At 34.5% G+C, this 20,359-nt stretch overlaps 1 protein-coding gene across 6 annotated transcripts in view; it reads left to right on the top strand.

The window, feature by feature from the left end:
- Positions 1-454: 454 nt before the first annotated feature.
- The window catches only part of LOC120347508 (rap guanine nucleotide exchange factor 6-like), a 59,778-nt gene continuing 39,873 nt past the window's right edge, over positions 455-20,359 (top strand). For 3 of the 6 annotated variants that reach the window (XM_039417524.2, XM_039417521.2, XM_039417522.2), the window contains exons 1-3: positions 568-911; positions 1,461-1,588; positions 2,591-2,674. In XM_039417524.2, coding sequence (XP_039273458.2) covers positions 840-911; positions 1,461-1,588; positions 2,591-2,674 — 284 coding nt within the window. In that variant the 5' untranslated portion in view covers positions 568-839. Of the gene's footprint in view, positions 912-1,460; positions 1,589-2,590; positions 2,675-20,359 lie in introns of all 6 variants that reach the window. The other 3 variants (XM_039417525.2, XM_078117737.1, XM_039417523.2) reach the window with 3 other exon arrangements.

Genomic DNA, 20,359 nt, shown 5'->3' with positions numbered 1-20,359 from the left:
TAATGGTCCAGGTCTGCTGAGTGGGTTCATTCGTGATTGTATATTAGATAATGTGACGGAATTGATTGACAATTATTCCAGACAAGTGCTCTTCATGTATTAAAATGAATGAGCATTTATTGGATATGTTTCAAATTGTTTTGTTAAGGTTCAATTTTTACATTAGTTACGAATAATGTTGTACATTTAGAAGTTGTGATGTTCTTATCATTTTCATCTTGACTAATCGGAAATGGTACCTTCATGCTGTAATCTTTTTTTGATATAGGGGTGGGGCCAATGTAGTAGAGTGTAGCCTCGTTCCCCAAAACTAGACAAAGTTAAATATAAAATGTGAGGCAGAAGTTGTATAGATATGTTTCTTTAATAATATTTGGTTCTTATATGCAAGAGTGCATTGTGTGCTAAGTTTATTATATGCATTAGCCTATAATTTCAACTTCAATTTATGCCCAACATTAACCGCATGGCATTTTCTTTCCTGTCATTTTCTGGCAACTATATGGATTTTGGTGTAAACTAAAAATTATATTTGACATGCTGCCTCAATATTGCCTTTGCTTATTAACAAGATATTGAAATCTCTTCTACAGCTTTTCTTTGCATGAATCGACAGTAAATGTAATTTTATAATGTCTTCCGACTTCATGAAATCTCTTGGTCCTTGGACTTGAGTAACTAACAAAGAAAACTTCTTTCGTACTCTTATTTTCTGCTGTTTATTCCTGAAATTGGGGGAAAGACTTCCAATACAACGAGCTGTCTAAAGTTTGCTTTTCAAAAAGATTCAGGTCAAACAGGACTTATGCGTAGTTTGGATTTAATGTGATATCTGTAAGATGTCAATGTTTAATCGAGATGAAGCTTTTATCTGCGCTCTCAAAAAGAACCCAAACCAAAGAACAAACAAGGTAATATAACAACCACTCATTATATTTATGTTTTTAATGACTGGGTCGATTTGGTTTGTGGTACTGGTTGATATTCGTAGTTTTAACTAGGTAGCTTCTCTCAAAATTGGTAATTTTGCAATATATTTTCAACTCAATGATTGATGCTTATAGTTATAATATTTTCCAATATAATATGTAGAATATTTTAAATCGGAGATTATGAGAACGACGGAGAAAAACGAACTGTTATGCTATTTAGTAATCTAATATACTACTAAGTTTATTACTCTCAGTCGAATTATTATATCATTGTTATTGATTATTAAAATGAAAAAAAATACAAATATTGAGGTTCTGAACTATCTTCAGTGATAAAAATACTATATTAATTACGGAGTGAATTTTCGAATTGATGCCATATGTATTGATGATACATGCCATGATCAATTTGTTTCGGACTCTTTTTATAATTTACTTATATTTCTTCAAATTTATTTTGGTAAGTGTAATATCTGCTAACAAATGCAATATATATACACATAATAAACTACCCATTTTAAACGGCAGGATCTTGAGATCATCTTTTCTCGACTACACCGATTTGAAGCTCTTTCAAATTTGAGAGAACAAGGTCTCAAAAAACTTTGTGCTGAAGTGAGGTATGAATGGCATGATTCAAACGAGATACTATATGGGTAAGTAATTATATTTTCATAATTCTCCATAAATTAGTGATATTTGGGTAATAGTTTTTATTACTATTACGATAATATTATTGCAATTCCAAGAAATATTTTTTGTGTATTCAAATAGCTAAAGTTGCTGTATTTTTCATAAAATTTGGTATTCTACATCAGTTAGGGTTACGCAAGACTAACTACCTATTGTGCTCTATATGTTTGTGCTGATGTATCTGTATGCATATTGGGTATGGTCCGTATGGATACTGTAGCAAGATGACCAGTACTTTTCTTTTTGTGATTTGAGATTCTTGATGCATTCAAGAGTCTTTAAAAAAACAGAAAGTTCAAAATTTGTTATTGTTTGTTTGCTCTAATTATGATAGCAATAGACATAAATAAGTATTGTACAAAAATTACAAAATGGTGATAGTAATATTATCCCAAAGCCAAATGTAATAGGAATGAATAATTATATGTCATCTAGTTCCATTACAAATTATGAACTTCAAATTCAGCCTCAACACAGAAGTATTTGGATTTGATGGTCAATGTCTATGTTCTGAAAACTTTTTTCATTGTGACCCACTTGGCATGGCCAAATGTTTTGTGAGCTTCAAGAACTAAAATAAAAATAAAGTTAAATTTATTGATACAGAAAATATTAAAAAATAAATCATAAAAATCACAATACCTTATTAAACTTGATGTGTTTGCATATTCTCTCACTAAAGATCGAATCTTGGCTTTATTTTGGTGATGGTGCATTTGGTTTCAAATCTTAGATATATTTTGTTTTGACATAAGCTAGTGGCTATAAAAATGTTAATGCGACCCCCATTGTGCTCTTTCACGACTTAACCGGGAGGTCAGGACCCCAGTTTGAAGAGCCTTGGTCTATGAAATATGAACTCATGAATGAATTTGTTTTGTTGTGTTAACCATGTCAACTGGGAAATGTATAATTTAAATAATGTTACCACTTTGTTTATCTTGTCTCTCAACTTGTGTTTCTAGGAAAGATGATCCTTGTACCTGCTGGTTTATTTTGTTGTCTGGATCCATATTTATTCAGGGCTCTATGTTTCTACGAAACACAAGGTATGCATTTATGTGATGAATTTTATTCAAAAATGTACAGTATTTCAGATTTGATAAATAGTTCGATGTATATAATGCATAAAAGAATAGTTAATAGGCAGTTTTGGTTTTACCATCTTGAATGAATTTAAGGTACTATTTTGTATTGTATTACAATGCTTCATGTTCACAATCTACATACAATCTACATCAATAGGAAGGAAAGGAAATCCTGGTTTCAAGAAGAAAAGGTTGATATTGACTCACGTATTTAGTTACCTCAGTTTAGATATAAAGATAAAACAGCTTTATTCAAGGAAAAAATCTTTAGTTATTATTAAGTAAATGAAGTTATGCTGGAGATGAACCATTTTATAAAGCAAAATAGTATATCTTATTCACAAATAAACTTCAGAAGTGATATTTTTCAAATGGAGATTTGAAATAATCATATCTCAAAAATTTAAATAATACATTGAAGGACATTTTTAACATTTACTTCTTGATCATACACATTTTTTATTAATATAATTGTACTTGTTATTCATGCATTATACTAATTTTGGAATCATGAGTTCATAAATTCACCTCAACCCAATTATATGAGACGTTGCCCTAAGGCTATGTCATATGAGCCTAATCATTCATGTCAATTCAGCTTAGCCATATCGTTATGTTTGCTTAATGGGAATAACAATGAAATTGAGTGGTTGACTTAGTCTAATACCGAAGTGCCTGTGCTTTATTAAAATATTGTATGTTTTGCAATCTGAACTTTTCCACAGCCCTAAAGAAGCCTGACTTGTCAGGCCTATTTTGTGTCAAACTAAAAATAATTGACCAACAAATTCACAACATTAATTGCATTAATCATATCTACTTTTGTAAGAAGAACTCTAACCAAGTCATACTTCGGTCAGCCTTACTAGTGATTCAAGCTAGCCGTGGATATTGATCAAGTTAATGGCAACTTTGTATGTAATAATTACAAAGCAGAATTTCAACTTCCTAACATGCCTATGCTTGTTATTTATTTTGTTGTCAAACATTTCAATGATTCAAATATTGAAAAAAAAAATTTTATGTTGTAATTTTTCATTTTGAATAAAGGAACTTATTTAAGACATACTTTATAACACAACCATGTTGCAAAATTGATTCAGATGGAACGTTCTATAATTCATATCACGCTAAATTGATGGAAGTTGTCTGAAAGTACCAAACAGACTTTATTTACATAGTATTTTATTTTGGTTTTAACAACTAATGATCAGAACTATTAGTAAGAGGTGAAGCGATAGTTCAATATTTAGTTTATAGCTCGTAATTATGGAATATTGCCTCATTACACACCCTAATAGAGTCGTTATGATCATAAGTATGTCTAGTCTGCAATACACTATATATATGGATTTGTTGTCTTGTGATGGAATTTCAGATTTATCTTGGCGGAGAGGAAAAATAATAGGACTGTTTCAATGATAAGTGCACATGCTCTCCTGCAAAATTATATCCTGGATTTGGTGATTAGTCGTCGAGCTATTTTGCTACGTTTTGTTGAGAGCAGTTAAATATTAATCTACTAAAAATTCATCGCTGTGTTTTCACTGTTGGTAAAACACTTCCGATGATATTCTTGTCTTGTTCTAAAATTAGTTTTGGCATTCATTTTTATACACGCTACATTGAATGATTACCACACTAACAGTCGGTCATAATGGACACAGTCTTAGCAGTTGATTGTCGTTTTCTATTGATTAGTTTCGATTGATCTTTTCTGGGAATGTTACACCATTGTTGATATTTTTTCATTGGAATTTGGTAAAATATTGGTACAATAACCAATTATTAATTACTTTAATAAATCCACACTGAAGCAAGGTATTTTTTTGTAATGTGAACTCTGGGAATTTTTAAAATGGAGCTTGCATTCATGAGTAACACTCTTACCACTGCATTGGCCTGTAGATTGGCATTGGGGATAATTTTGTGCTAGAGGAATGTTAGAGGGATTCATGTAACAATGGTATTGTGGGTGCGTACAGTGTCTTCCACCAAATTAATTTGTAACAATTAACTTGAACTGTTCTTTCATATTCGTACCCAACTTAAATTAGTAACTGGTTGAGAGGTTGTGGTTTTCCATACGATTAAGCCATTTTATTCACTTCTCATCGGCATCTATGCGATAAATATAAAAAAAAATTCCTTTTTTATTTCTGTTGGTCAAAAACTATTTTGATTGTATACCATAATTTATGTAATTTTTATGCCCTAGTTTACGATATCGTCACTCTTCATATTAGAATAACACCAAGCTGTTGTTTGAATAGGCATATTCTTTTGGGTATTTTCTACTTGCCGAGATAACATCAATCCCGATTTAGTCGCCATACTGCCGGATGTTGTTTTAACATTTCTCGGGCGTTTCATGTTTTCATTTAAAAGTTGTCCGCCAGAGTGCGATGTGGAGCGAGAAAATGTGCCGATGAAAATTGAAGCACAGCGTGTTGCAATCACTACTGACAATTTAGCGTTTGGTGCGTTCCCGAATTGCAGACCTGCATTTAGATGATGTTTTCACTGTTTCTTGGTGATTGTGCAGTTATATTTAACATATATCACTGCCATATATCACTATTGTCATGAAGTTTTCGAATCTTAACCAAGTGCTAATTCAGGGGAAACTGATCTTCTATGATCATGTTGTGAACAGTGAAAATACTTGAAACGTATCTCTTTGATATCAAAGAATATAATTTTGCACGGCATTAGTTTTCTTGGTATCTATTAAACCGTAATTTCCCGTTCGCCATCTCCATTCATGCATTATTAAAAGGGGGACTCTTGAACGCTGTGGAATTTCAATTTGCCATTGTAAACATTTGGAAACGGGAGTGCATTTATTGTTTTATGTACTTTACATAAACTGGTTTATATGAGCGCGGTCACTGTTCAAAAGAATACTGCCGAAATTCAATAAAATTTAATAGTTATTACAGCAAGAGGTTCATTTTTGTCACTACTTCGAACACTTTCTCAACTAAAAGTATAGAATTATAATATGGTGAAAGTGAATGTGTTTTGTGTTATGTGTTTTGGTTATCCTGCTGAATTATATATATATATCGTGTTTACTTAGTTGTTGAGTTCATTACTGTAACCTCAAGTTCCAGCTGCAGTTTAGCTTGAAAAGACTCAGTTAAGCACTCTTCCTGTCTCCGGTTCAAGTACTCCACTTTGCGATATCAGTACTACTCTCGTGTTCTTGGTACATAAAATTATTTGGACAGCAAACAGATAGGTATGTTTGGTCTTCTTCTAACCGACCGCAATGCGTCACTTATCAAGATCATTCTTATCTCCGCTTGTTTGTTAATCGTGCCAGAGAAATTCTGATATTCTGCTGCGATAAATTCTGATTTTTTTTATGATTAGATCAGATTAACCTGTGTTTCTTGTGTTAATTACGATACGTTGGGTCTTAATTTAAAACTTACCGTACTATTGCTGTACACTACGCTGTATTTGTTGTGAATATTTCATTCACATTTATAGTTGTATGTATTAATCCATTGTTTTGGCGTTTATTGTTTTACTATCCAGGTCACGATAGGCAGTTCCGCCGAAGGGTGACCACGTTCTTCAAAATAACTAGAACCTATCTATACATTTTCATCCCGAAAAGTGCGTGCGTTTATATAACGCTGGAAAATAAGTTATTTTTTTGACAAAATTCTCAAGTTAGTCATCAATTAAGTCGTCATCGGGGCGATCTTGCTAGTCTTCAGTTTTTAATCGATTGACCTGCGGTTCCACGAACTCAACATTTTCCAGTTTATCCGATTGTCATCCGCCTTGACTTGTTTTTCCAACCAACCGCCTGACTGTTGTCGTACGATCGTTCAAGATTAGATAATAGGATTCATGCACAATGCTCCCGGCAAATGCAATGTCTCGTTGTTATCTTTCGAATCATAACCATATGTGGCGAAGTTTGTTACTGAAATCAAGCGGCAGTCGCGCAAAGCAGTTGTAAATAACGTCGAAAACATAATCATTTTTTATTGTCATATTTGAAAAACTTAGGCTATTTTTTGGAATAACTATCACGTTTGGTAAACAGCCAGACTTGAGTACCCAGATTCAGATTGAAGGAATGTTAATTAGAGCCAGGTTCAGCTGAAGTGAAATGGAACAAATTATTAAGATTGTTTTCACAATACACATCTGAATTGACGTTCTATTTTTGTATTAGAATTAAAAAAGAAATAATGAATAGAAACCTCTGAAAGTCGCCATTAAATCGTAAATTTATTTCGCTTGATCTTCAATCAAAGCCAAGTATGTGTATTGTGAAGTGAAGCAATATAAATACGAGGGCCATAAACAGTCTTTATAACGCATACTGTGAAAAATGTATGTAAAATATATTACAATTGTGAACAAACCTTGTACTGAGAAGGGCTGCTTTATTTTTGATTATGGTTAGTTGCGCTCAAGATTTATTGATTTTTGGTTAAATTACTAGATATTCCCATTTATATTTCCGTATTTTCACTTAATGTATTGCGCGTTGTTTCTTTCATGTAGGAGTGGAAAGTACATCTTAATTTCTTTTGTTCGCATTCGCTTTAATGACATTTCATTTACGCTTGGTGAGTTCGAAATAATATGCAAGTACTACTTTCGTATTTCCGCGTTCAAGTCGGCGTTTATACCAATGATCAAAGGCTCAAATTTTGGCGCCACGTGTGTGGTGTAGTGATGTTTTATTGTTATGTATTTCTCTAATGAATTTTAATTCGACGCGATGAATTTTGTATATTATAAAAATTTGTTAAGGATAAAAGGACGAGAAAGTTTAGCCTATTCCATCTCATAGAACTAGGGCAAAATTCTACACTTTTTGCATTGACTTGTACATACGATCACGCAATTTCCAACTGCTTTGCTGGTTATAAACCCGGTACACGTTTGAAGTTTGACTCATAAAAACGAGTGAATGGTCCCAGACCAGTAGGCCTACATGAATAATGAAATGTTTAAACGCATAATATGGCGTTGTAAATCAGTGGCACCTTTGAATGTTTAGAAACTTCAGAGATGGTATTAGGTATTACTTCAATTTATGAACAACAATTACTTCGTAATTATCGAAATTTCACAATATCAGTTAGTAACATTCCTTTAGTGACCCGTTTGCCACAGTAGATTGATTAACCTCGTGAACCACTAAATAGTCTTGGCTAGCATTTGCAATGTCCATACTCCTTAGATATCATTATCATCTTTTATATTGTCGCCTATATAAGAAGACAATAGTTGATGTCCCAAAGGATCCATGCGCCTGTTAAACCAATACCCACGAGCTTTGAGCAACTCATCACGTTTATTCCGGGCGGCTGTTTAAAGAATATACCAGCAATTGTTCGTTTCTCAAGATTGGTTTGTTAGATTGTTTATTTCTTCAATGAGTTACTTTGATTTTTATCCAAGAAAGTGATGCTTGTATGTAGGAAGTTGCGATAAAATGACAAAGCCAAGATGGCATGCTATGTCAAATTCCGCTACTCCTGCTAAGAAACTGTCTTCATATACTTCGATAATTTGCATAGCGTTCTTGCATTTTCAAACGCTCAAGTGGAACATATGTGTATGGTTTGTGCGGCGCACACAATTCCGGTTGAAATTTTGGACCGCAACAAGCAACTTTTGACTTTTGTTTCGACTTTTGGTAACACAATATCGATTAGAATTACACGACTATATTTATAATTTTTCGAGTGTTCTTTTCTACATTATCACAACTGATTGATGAGATAAATGAAATTGACGTCAATTGGCATTTAGCCATTATAACGATATTTAACATTTATGTTTAAAGTTAGATTTGACTTGTGTGTGCTGTAAACGTAAAATTAAGGTGCATTAGAGTGTTTTCTGCATACCAAATGGATAATTAAAATTTGAAAATATTCGACCATTTTTACAACAACAGCCTCCTTAAAATTGTCATGTATTTAATTTCGCGAGTATCAAGTTTAAAATTATTTAATATATAGAGCTGATGATTGTTATGAAATATTATTATTAACATTGATAGAAGTAATATTCCGTGTGTTTTTATTCCAGGTAATATGTGCTCTCGTTTTTGAGATAACCGCACTGAACTTGATTAGTACACTTTTCAACGAAAAAGTGTGTTACTGTTTCAGTAAAATATATTTTGTAATGTACGTTCGCTTTTCTATCGCATCTGCTAATCGGTTATTAGTATTATTACATTTAATTTAATCAATCTGACTGAACTTGTCGAGAGTTTTCTTTATCTTGTAAATCAGTAAATGTTAGGTTCGCAGTTGTCAATCAATTTGTTAGAACGCTCCCCGTTTGACAGGTCCAGAGAGAAGTTTGAATTATGTGGTCCCGTCAATGTTTGCAGCTTATGTGCTTATTTGATCGATGTAATTTGGCTGAATTTTCACCGTGAAGCGAGCTTGATATACCGTATATTCTTACCTTCGCCCGGTTGACTGCTATATTCACAGTCTAAGATAAATTATAGAATCGAGAAATTGTGCCGACTAAATATCATCTATTCATTTGATTGTGCTTGGTGAAGTTCGATTGCCCGCAACAACCGGCCATTTTGACCAGAAGCATAAGTGGCAATATAATTTTAGCATCATCGACACTCGAATACCCATTATGCTTGGGCTAGTCTATAGCATTGCTTGGCATTGTTTCATCGCAGCCATATGAAAGAAATCAACTTGGGAATTGGATGACACTCCACTACCCATCAATGTAATTATTATAAAGTTCGCAGCTACGAACGTTTACAATAACTCAGTAACTTATTGTTTGGCGATTCACCATATTCTTATCAGCGACTGAGTTCTGAGTATAGTTTCTGATATTACGGGGATTAAAGTTAGCTACGCCTAACACAGATGATGATAATAATAATAGGTCGAGATCCCGGACGGCTGTCGTGAAGGTCATTGCCAAACAGGCATCGTAATGAAGTGATGAATTTTTCGCCCATGTATTTACTAATCCCCCTCATCGAACTTGGATTAGATAATTTGCTAATTAGTCAAAACAGCTGAGCGATGTATGTAACTTAGTGATTCATTAAATTTCGTATGTCAACTGTTGAGTTAGCAGCGTTTTTGATTTAGCTTTTGTATTACGTTGCTCTTGTATTAATATCCGTCTATTATATGTTAAATTTAGATAGTGTGCATTATTAGTTTTAATAATATTTGTTCTCTATTCTATCGAAGCACTTAAGTTTCCTGTACGATTGGTTTGTGTAACAATTGGTTGTTTTTATATCCCGAATTTGGCTATCTAGTTTTCAATTGCTTGTGGGAGGCGGAAGTTATTTTATTTGTTTAGGTGTGCCTGCATGCTTCGGGATTTTAATAATTTACTATATCTTTCCAAATTTAGCTCTTGCTAGTGCGATAACATGGTTTATTAATTATCAAATCGAAGTATGTTAGTGACAATCTTGTTGTAAAATCGTTATCGACGTTATGGTTACATAATTTAAATATCATATAAATTTGAACCTATCTCGGCGCCTCCTCAAAATGCATATCGATTTCTATTCTTCGATCGTTAGTAAAATCTCATTTATACCATTTATTTATTGAATATCTAACCTCTTGACTGTTTCGTTAGGTTCGTCCCATTAGGTCCAATAGTCCCTGCCTTTTCTTGTGATATATATCGAATTAACATATCATTTCGTAGTCATCTTCAGAGGACTAATGTCGCATATTATTGTCAGATAGAAGCAGACTTAGTGTTGAAACGCAATTTCTTGTTTTAAATTAAAATTGATTATGCGCTTGGTCTCCATTATGACTTTTGTGCTAATTTGTTAGTTTATATACGGCAAGTGAATAGTATAATATTGTTTTGAATCTTCTCCGTTTGGGTGAGGAGAGGGTACATGGTTCGCAAATGTATCTCAATCTTCTCATTTAAAATTTGAATGGTGCCAATTGTTAATTAGTACTATAAAAAGGAGTTGGGTCCGTACTGTGAAAGGCATATTTAGCTTCAAATGTATATAGAAAAAAAATTTCGAGTTTAAAAATTCATACTGGCAAAAATTACGCAGTCATTTTTGATACAAAATTCCCATGTCTCGTTTTCCGTCATGATAATCTCTCAATTTAATGATCGATTTTGATGATTAAAAACGTTTGTCTGTTCTGAAAAGCTCCTCATTTTTTACTTTATGATAAGAATTTAAGATAATACATAAAAAGTTGCAAAACTATCACGTTTCACAAGTGATGTGATACCCACACTAATGCGATTGAAACCCATATTTTCACGCAATTACCTCCAGATTCGTTTATATGTTTGGATCATACTGGGCCCGACGTACTCGAATTCTGCGCTTTCGACCCGGCGTGTCTTGCTCGCGGAAATTAGAAATTCAAATGAATAATTTATATTAATGGAGTTGAGCAAGAATTGCTCTACCTTGCACATGATGGCCTTCAGTTGCTAGGTGTGGCTAAGTGGATGAGATCAGAATTGTGAATAAAAATTTCGGCGCTCCAGAAGTATGTGTACCAATATGAAGGTAACTAATTTTTTTTCGTCTTTTTTACACCAAGTTGTGTAACGGTACGGAAGCCTATGGGCAGGGGGTGTATTCACTTGGCTAACACAGACATTCTTCGAACTCGTAATAGAACCTGAATGGCCTAAGCCCAACCTGGTACACATACCACGGGAATACCAAAATTTCAAATGCAGCGACGATGTATTTTTTAATATTTTCAGCGCAGAGTTTTTGTTGAATGAGACAGTTCGTGGTTTTTGATTGGTTCAGTCGTTTAGCAAGGAGCAATCATTTAGAATGTGAACTTCTAGTTAAAAACATACGGGAGTTCAAGAAATAAAACCGCTGAGTTCCGTTTCGACCACAAGGTAATTTCAATTGATCATGGATACATAACCTGGTCTGTATATAGCCTTGATTCCTATTTGCCGATGAGTGTATTTAATAGAACAATATGATTTAACTTATTAGAAAATTTTCATGGCACTGATCAAAAGAAAGGTCATCAAAAATTCCAATGAAGTTGCGACCGACGTCATTGTTTCTTTCATTAATGTGACATTGGCGTTTTTTTTTGCAAATTTCCAATGACAAATCCTGACTCACATGTTAAATTACATAATGCTATATAGCATGAGGTCTATTGCCTTATGTCGCTATAGGATGAGATCCATGCCAGTCTCGGCAGGCTGAGATCCATGCCATAAATGCCATGAAAAAATGTATAAAAATAGGTTGTGCGCAATAGGGATGGAAAATGCAGCCATGGAGCTTACACTTTTCTATTAAATTGAGGTAAATCTCACACAATAATGTGGTAGATCTCACTTTACACCTGGTGATTGTGTCGCCTTCTAGCTACAGTAATACACCAAGTTACGTATTCGAGGTCAGGCGTGGGATGTGGATAGTTTGGTTCAGTATTCTTTGTAAGTCATTGTTTTTGAGATAGTAATTTTGCGTTGGGTGATGACTTAACCCATGTATTAACATTGCCAAGAGCATTGTATATATCGGTGAAATTTTTATTTTTTTGAATGTAGCACATTAAGTTTATTCCCTCACTAATGCTAATTCTGTAATCATGGTTCGACTCGTGCGTCATTCAATATTGTTATCCATTTTTGGATTTCCGAAAGTATGAAGGGAATCGGTTTCAATAGGTGTCCTTGGTAACCTATATTGTATTCAACCTTTTCGTCGTTGCCACGTCGTTAGTTCATTTTCCACTGAAGTGCCACTTGAATATAAAGCGCTATTGTATCGCTGGGTCATTTCAATATACTTTCTAAAATACATTTCAATAGTATATTAAGTTGCCTGTACCGTAGATGGAGAAGGCGCGTTAAAAACATTTTGAAATTTCGACTTTATGACGTTCCCCCCATTGGCATTGAAATCATTATGACTTATGAGGCCTGGTTGTCGGTTTTCTAGTGATTCAATAACAGCAGAGCTCACGTCTTTCCGACGCGACTCTCAAGTGCTGGTCCTATTCTCCTCGACTATAATCAAGGAAATGTTCGTTTTGTAGTATTCCGCTTTGGCAATGATAACTATACAATTATCTCAATATCCTATATGTCATATGAAATTGTTTTTCTTCTTTTTTGACTGGGCAATGCATCGCTGGCCTAACAAATTTTTGGGGAATAAATCATGACCCTGAGAATAGACTGAATTGAAACTTGAGAACATCAGATTAAATAATATTTAAAATTACCAATTGCAGTGAAATGGTTGAAAGCACATTATCTATCAACGTACAACACAAAAATCAGAATCAAAAATTTTTAAGCAAAGTTATGGAATGAAAATTTGGCGACCTCCGCTGCAATTTGCATTTTAATTCTGTTTTTGTAGAATTTATTTGCCATTTAATACGATGAACACTAAAACCGTCAATTTTGCATGCTTCAGTAGTTTGGCAATCCGCGATGTTTTTAAAACGCGTTAAGCCTAACAGATAATCCTTTTTTGAGAAACTAATTTTGAAAATGCTACTTTTGAGGTTAAGTATTTTTATTTTTTTGCCAAGGTAATCCAGGCTACGCTAGCTGTAAATAGTCACAGGAAGTCTTCAAGGATTGCAAATACAATACAATTTCATGTGACGTACGAATAAACTTAAGTTTTGACAATAGTTTTTGACGTAGTACCTTATAGGAGAGGGGTGGCTGCAAATTATATCTTAAAACGTTCACTATCCGTAACGAGTGAATGTCGTATTGAATTTCGTTCTGAGCTCTCGACAGTAGACAGCGGTAATACTATGCCCCTCCTTCCAAAACAGATTTTCGTAAGTGCCAGATCAAGCGCGGATAACGCTTTCACAGATCTAGCAGTTTAATTTTACTGTGTATAGTCGAGTGCCTTTGTCCCTTGGACCAGTATTGGTAAACACAGTACTTTTCCGCGCAACGTAATCTATCGCTCTCTCCCTCTCTCTTCCCTCTGCTCGTTTTGTGCTTACTAGTCCATGAAACATTTTTTCTTCGATTCCACTTCGCCAATGGTGGATTTTTATCGTCGACATCGAAGCATGTTCGTCTTTCGCCGCATTTAGCGTTAATACTGAGCTTGAAGCCTAATTTATATTTATTTCAGTATTGAGTCGATATCGTGGCATGTGTCTTGTAAATTTGAGCTATGATTGAGTTTTCTGAAAATTTAGAAAGTTTCAGTAAATTTTGTCTTTTCCGTATACTCGAACAGTTATATTTTAAATTGCGAAATTTAGGACCAATATTTCATATTCAGTAATTTTTAGGATTAAATTTCCATATTTCCAATATGGAAGTGTGCATTTTTGTGTTTCAGTTTGATTGGAAATTTTGTTATCAGTTTGAAATATATATGATCTTACGAGCTTATCTTCAGAAGGGATGTATGACGACACAGTTTAGCATGATTCTCCATTTTGATTAACTTTAATATGTGGTAATTTAGTTTGTCAGGGGCCAAAGCAATATTAGAGACATTTACATCGTTTTTTTTTATTATTAAATGTTAACTGAATATATGCCATTTAGTCTTTTCCCATGTACATAAAAAACAGAAACATCAATGATAATATGGTTGACAGAAAAATTGATAATAGGCGGAAATTATATGCGATAAGCTCGCAGGCATTCGTCGATTTTGGGTGTGATTACAGCGTTTGGTGAGAGGTCGTGATACGATATTATCTGTTCTATTGTATTCGAGTCAGTTTTTGATATAAAGAGACGGGTATGTTCAGAGATTGAAATCTTAATTTGCTAAAACGTTGTTGTCCGCAACTTTTGAATCGAACAAATATGAATTGAAAAAGAGTTCACTGAATTCAAATTAAATCGTAGTATAGTGTTTGGCAGGGTAATTAAGATAGTATGCTATATTTATACCTGCAGTGTATTCCAGAGCGCAAGTGCATCTAATTTAGGACAAACCCTATTTATTGGCTGTTCGATACAGTAAGACCAGCCGCTTTTATGACCGGCGCCTCACAAGTATATGAAATGTGCGTCATCGGCTACAAATTTGTGTCTTTAATTGGCGCAATATTAGGCTATATAGGGTATTTTCTCATGGACAGCATACGTTACTTTGAACCTAACGCGCAAGACGTTTTGTGTTCTATCTTATGACATGTTAACCATGTTGTGCAAAAGTTAACTCAATGGCACTAAGCTCCACATTAGTAATGGCTAAAATTGAAGTTTATTACCAGCAAAAATAGCTGTGTAATTTAACTTCGATATGAAATAAAGTGACTTATCGCCACCATGTGCGATTGTGGAGATATTCTTGCGCCACAAGACAACGGTTGGGATCAGATTTAGGCGCAGTCAGATTGATAGACGAACGACATCATGATAAGTTTTTCTTCCATTTTTATATGTTTGGTACAATATTCGTGTATTTGTACTAGAGATAGTTGACATGATTTAACATACTCTCAACGTATATCATCAATGTATGCTCAGGAATGTCGTACATGCAGTCATCGGGTATTATATTTCTTTTGCTTGTAAACGCGGTTTTACTGTCTTATGCCCAGTTGTACTACGCCAACCGTGTAAAACTCGTCACGCATTTTTGTGATGCAATCATAGCCGGGTTAGATTCTATTCATCCTATGATTTACAGACTTGCTTGATTGAAAGTGATGTTGTATTAGTTAATGTAAGTCTTAGTTACGTGATCTTCTGCCAGCCATATATGTAGAATGTGAAATGACATATCCGTGAATCACTGGTGACGTCATTTAGGCTTCTCGGCTGAATGGCCGTGTTACAGATTTCCATATAGTTTAGAATGAAGGTTCAGAATTGTCAGTTAGATATTTATGTTGCGAATTTTATGCTGTATTAATATTGCATTTGTGTCTTCTGCAAATTTGTACCAGATTCTGATTTTTTTCGATTCATTCCTACATAGTATCGTTAGTTAGATGGTACCTGTTGTGCCAGACGACCATTTGTGCTATGCTTTTTCAATGGAGTAGTCAAAATACTCTCTAGTGGAAGATCGTGTTTTATTTTAACCACTCGGATTACAAAACGCAGCAGCGATTTATTACTGTATTACATCCAGTTGCCCTCCAGTTTCATAATTTAATTGTCTTTTTAATTGGGACGCGTGCACTGAACAAGACACATCGGTATCAAATTTCTTAAGCACATATTATTGATTACATTTGGCCATGGCTAGGTGGTGCAATTACTATGTCGTATATCGAACCCCACGCTTGTCGAACATATCTTTCTGAGCAATGTTTTCGCATATCCTTTGAAACTTGTATACTTTTATGTTACGCCTACACAATGTATAATTTTTGAATTGTCAGTTATGAAATGTCATATCATAAGATATTGTGCAGTTCGTCAGACCATCAAAACATGTAAGCATACTGTGTCGCGTTTTGGCCCTAGTCTCTTTTTAAAAATAAATTTATGTTGTCCTATCATCGAGGTACAAGAGCTGACCAGTGACCAAAGGTATCGAATTCTCTACCAGATGAAGCCCTTTTGATTTCGAGGGGAATATACGTATGCTTTTTACGTCGAATCGGGTCGACCTTAAGCATTTTCTTTACAAAGTGCATAAGAAGTCAACGATGAGAATGATAACCTATTTCGACTATTGTTATTATCTACACAGCTGGCGATAGAAAGCGAATTATCTCGATGTCCATGCACTCTCATGACCGTTCTAATACCTATACAGGACAATGGATTATTTTTGTGTCTTTCGGTTCATCACAGTTAACTTCCGAAGTTACCTGCCTCGTCTCCATTTTGATCTAGAATATCGTCACGTTTTATGAATATTGAAGCAATATGTTCAATTCAATCGCTTGATTTGCGTTTTCTGTATTATATTGGTATTTCTACACGCTTTTCAGCCTGAAAAAGACTTCACGCAATTGCACTTGCAATTGGTTATCTGTTAACTAGTCCGCCTTGTGTAGTCGGCGTCGAGTTTAACATGTCGAAAATCTCAGATCGTGACAGAATCCCGCCGAAAGTTTCTGGGTATTGATAAATTAACATGAACTTCAGAACCGTTATAGGAAGACAGTCTATAGACAGACGCTCATTTGCGACTATTCATGAATTTTGCGTTTTGGCATTTTACGCTGGATACTTATTGACTCTGACTAGCATGATTTACATGCCGGTCTTTGCGAAAATGTTTTGATAAGTAGGTAAGAAAACTTTTTTAAGGAACAAACAGCTGATTTTCAGTTCCGTTTTTGCGCTCGAATAAATTTGGCTTTAAATCAGATGGTTTATATGTCTTATAAAATATGTACTTTGTGGGATAAAATTTCATTATAAACGGATAATAAACGCAGAACACTTACAGGTAAGCTGGAATGCTGGAAATGTTTTTAAGATAATGAATGTAATCATTTATTACTTTGGTTCTTTCCTAATGACAGTGAAATTGTGTTTCACATTCTTAACTTAATTTATGTAGAAACTTGAGCCGTTGTTGCCTTTCTCTGCAATTATGTCTATTCCATGAAATTTTATATGCTAATTAAACGTTTTACGTAATATGCCACACAACGCAAATGTGCGTTTTTAACGCTGTTTTACATCGGTTTCTGTTAAATTTCCTTCGTAGTAAATGTCAGAAAATTTTGGTATTAGCCCTCCAATTATATGGAATATTAAACTATAAATTCCAACATTGAACTTAATTATGAACTATTTAATATGTCTGGAGTAGCCAGACGATGATCTTTCTAAAGCTCTGATTAAAACGAACATTGTGCATTGAGATATGGACATGTTCTTGCTATTGATACCGAATTGCCCAGTGTAATTTGAACTTGATCGCATTCTTATTATTATGCAGTTGAAATATGAAGTCAATGCAATCACCATATTAACCGGAAATCCCACTGAGTTGTACCGGAACTCAGCAAGCCATATAGTATTTTGTTAGACACAGCACGATCGCTGTTCCGGGCATATTTGCATAATGTTGGGCATTGTTCCAAAATTAGGAAACCGACGCTTAGTTAGCTCAGGTTTTCTTGGTGAGGCTCTTAACCATAAGCCACTTGTCAGCGTTAATTCGCTCTTACATGCTTGGTTGAATCATCTGTGAAGTTTACAATGCAGTCTCGTAGAAAATGAGCTCCACCAAGTTGGCCATTTCAGGGCGAGTATATATGATACTGGTAGAGTTAGATACATCTTTTTGTTGTATTTTTAGACGTTAGCGAAAGCTTCAAGTAGTGACTAATCTTCTTGTTCTTGTGGCTGTATTTCAGGACCAGGCATCGATGTGGCGTATATATATGCATATAATTATATCGTATTCACACGGTCTCATTTATTTTTATTTTTTTTGAGTGGTTGCATTTCAAAAATAATCACTGACGTTTTATTCCTTAAATCTTAGCGGGATTTTTTTTGGTTTATTTATTCTCATCTGATAATTCATAGCCGAACCGCGTCATTGCGGCATTACGCTATAATCAAATTGTCACGTCCGTCGTAATAATTATGACATTAATTTAACGTCCCTCTGCTATTCTATATCTTTGTTGATGGTAGGTTACTTTAATTTATTACCAGTAGCTTTGATATTGATACCTAGTTCAGTGAAGTTATTAATCTTCCGCTATGATATAGTTCGTTGGAGTGTAGTAAGGTTAATGAGGGACGATTACGGACGTCTGATGACGTGAAACTTATTTGGACAACTTTGTAATGTTATGACGCGAAATGGATGTTAATTACTGCCCTCTGAAATAAATTCTAAGGTTTGGATTGTGGGTTAGGAAAACGGCTACTGGAGTGAGAATATTAAGTGCAGATATCGGACAGTTTTAAAAGTTTTCATTGGCATGAATTTGCATTGGTTTTGAATATTGAATTTTGGGAAATGCAAAAGAAGACATTTTGTTTTAAGATCAATATAATAGGTAGTTTAACTTGTTGGCAGATAATTTTTTGATATGGTAAACTGGACGTGTGTTTTCCCCATTCTTATTTGCGATTTAGACAGTGAGAAAAAAATTTAATTTTGCCGGTTTATGAAATAGCCTTGGAAGGTAGTCTATGTTATTATGTGTAGATTGAATCACGTGTTGGTTGGGAAAACAAGTATTACATTCGATTTGTTTCAGCAAATTTTGTCGATGATTTCTTGGTTTCGTTCGCCCATTGGGGATAACCCATTATATTCTCCAATGTCATCCCATTAAACCATTTTGAAAGTACCTATAAGACCTTTGCTACCACGCGTCTGGTTGTTGTTCGGCATGCTTGAAGTCTGCTTGCTTTGTTTGCAGTTATCACAAGAGCTCTCTTCAGTCAAGTTCTTTTTGTATCGTAATTTTATTTTCAGTAACAGTTTTAATGGACCAGCTGTCAGAGCAAATCGCTTAGAACCGAAAGTGTTGGTTACTTGTTTTCCCTCAAGTATGGTACAAGACAAACTGATACAATGCTGCCGGAACGAAGGACAAATGATGGATAACAGCCTTCTTATTTATACTACCAGATTTAGGACCCTATATGAGTATCAGTTAAAAGATGGACGTAGTAACGCGAGTCAAGATGGCGAACACCGGAACGTAGTGTGTGTACCATGTTAGGGTTAGGACATAATTTTATTGTCCTTTTATGCGGTTATCAGATTTGCTCGTTTTTTTTACTTGACACTCGGCATTGATTGAATAATATTTAAAAGGGGTTTACCGGGTTTTCCTATTGTGGTCTTTCAGAAGAGCCTATTAGCCCCCGCTTTTAATGTTTATACTTATTACCCATTTAAAGGCCCCCTTTCGTGCATTCTTATAGAAAGCACTTATCGGGTATCAAATTCTCCATTTCTGTTATTTTTTCGATGCCATCCAACAAGTTTTTTGCCTTGTGTAAACAAATTACCCATCTAAGTTGTGGTAATTCAAAACCAATTGCCCGATTATCTATCTATCCGTTTCCCCTGTGTTCGTCAGGCTTACGAAATGGCCAACCAAGCACGTTCGATCGATAACTCCTCAAATTAATGTGGACTATTAACGCTCGGTAGAGAAAAGGTAGTGAATACTCGCTGAATGTCTTGCAAGAAATATTATACATCTTAGCAGAGAGGTCCAGATTGTGGCATGTCTACACCACAACGAAAATTGGTCTCATAGCAGCATAAGAACTATATTAAGCATTACTGTGGCTTGTAATAATATTTTGAATTCTAATGCAATTAGTTTTTATTATTCTCTGCCTCAGTGATATTTTGTGATGATTTATGGCCGAATGAATATCAGATGGAATTTGTCGAGGTACCAGTCCGATAATTTATTATGATCGTGACGTGTTCTGATTAAGCATGGGTGTATATAATCGGTATCAGCCCTCTAGATGTATATTTTTTGTTCGATTACTTTTAATTATATTATGCTACAATAACTGCGAGGTATCTTGTGGTATGCTGAATTATTCGGGGTATTCAGAAAGTCCTGTATAATAGGTTGGGTAAGAAAACGTTGATGTACTTCTTGCAACCTAATGGTAAGCATATATAAAGGTGTAAAAGTAAAAAAAAAAGATTATTTAACACTGGTTAAGATGTCTTGAGGATGTATGAATCCGTTCTACTAT

Source organism: Styela clava, chromosome 11 (genome assembly GCF_964204865.1).
Source record: "Styela clava chromosome 11, kaStyClav1.hap1.2, whole genome shotgun sequence".
Taxonomy (NCBI): Eukaryota; Metazoa; Chordata; class Ascidiacea; order Stolidobranchia; family Styelidae; genus Styela; species Styela clava.
The sequence above is the reverse complement of the archived record's forward strand: the minus strand, read 5'-3'. Positions and strand labels throughout refer to the sequence as shown.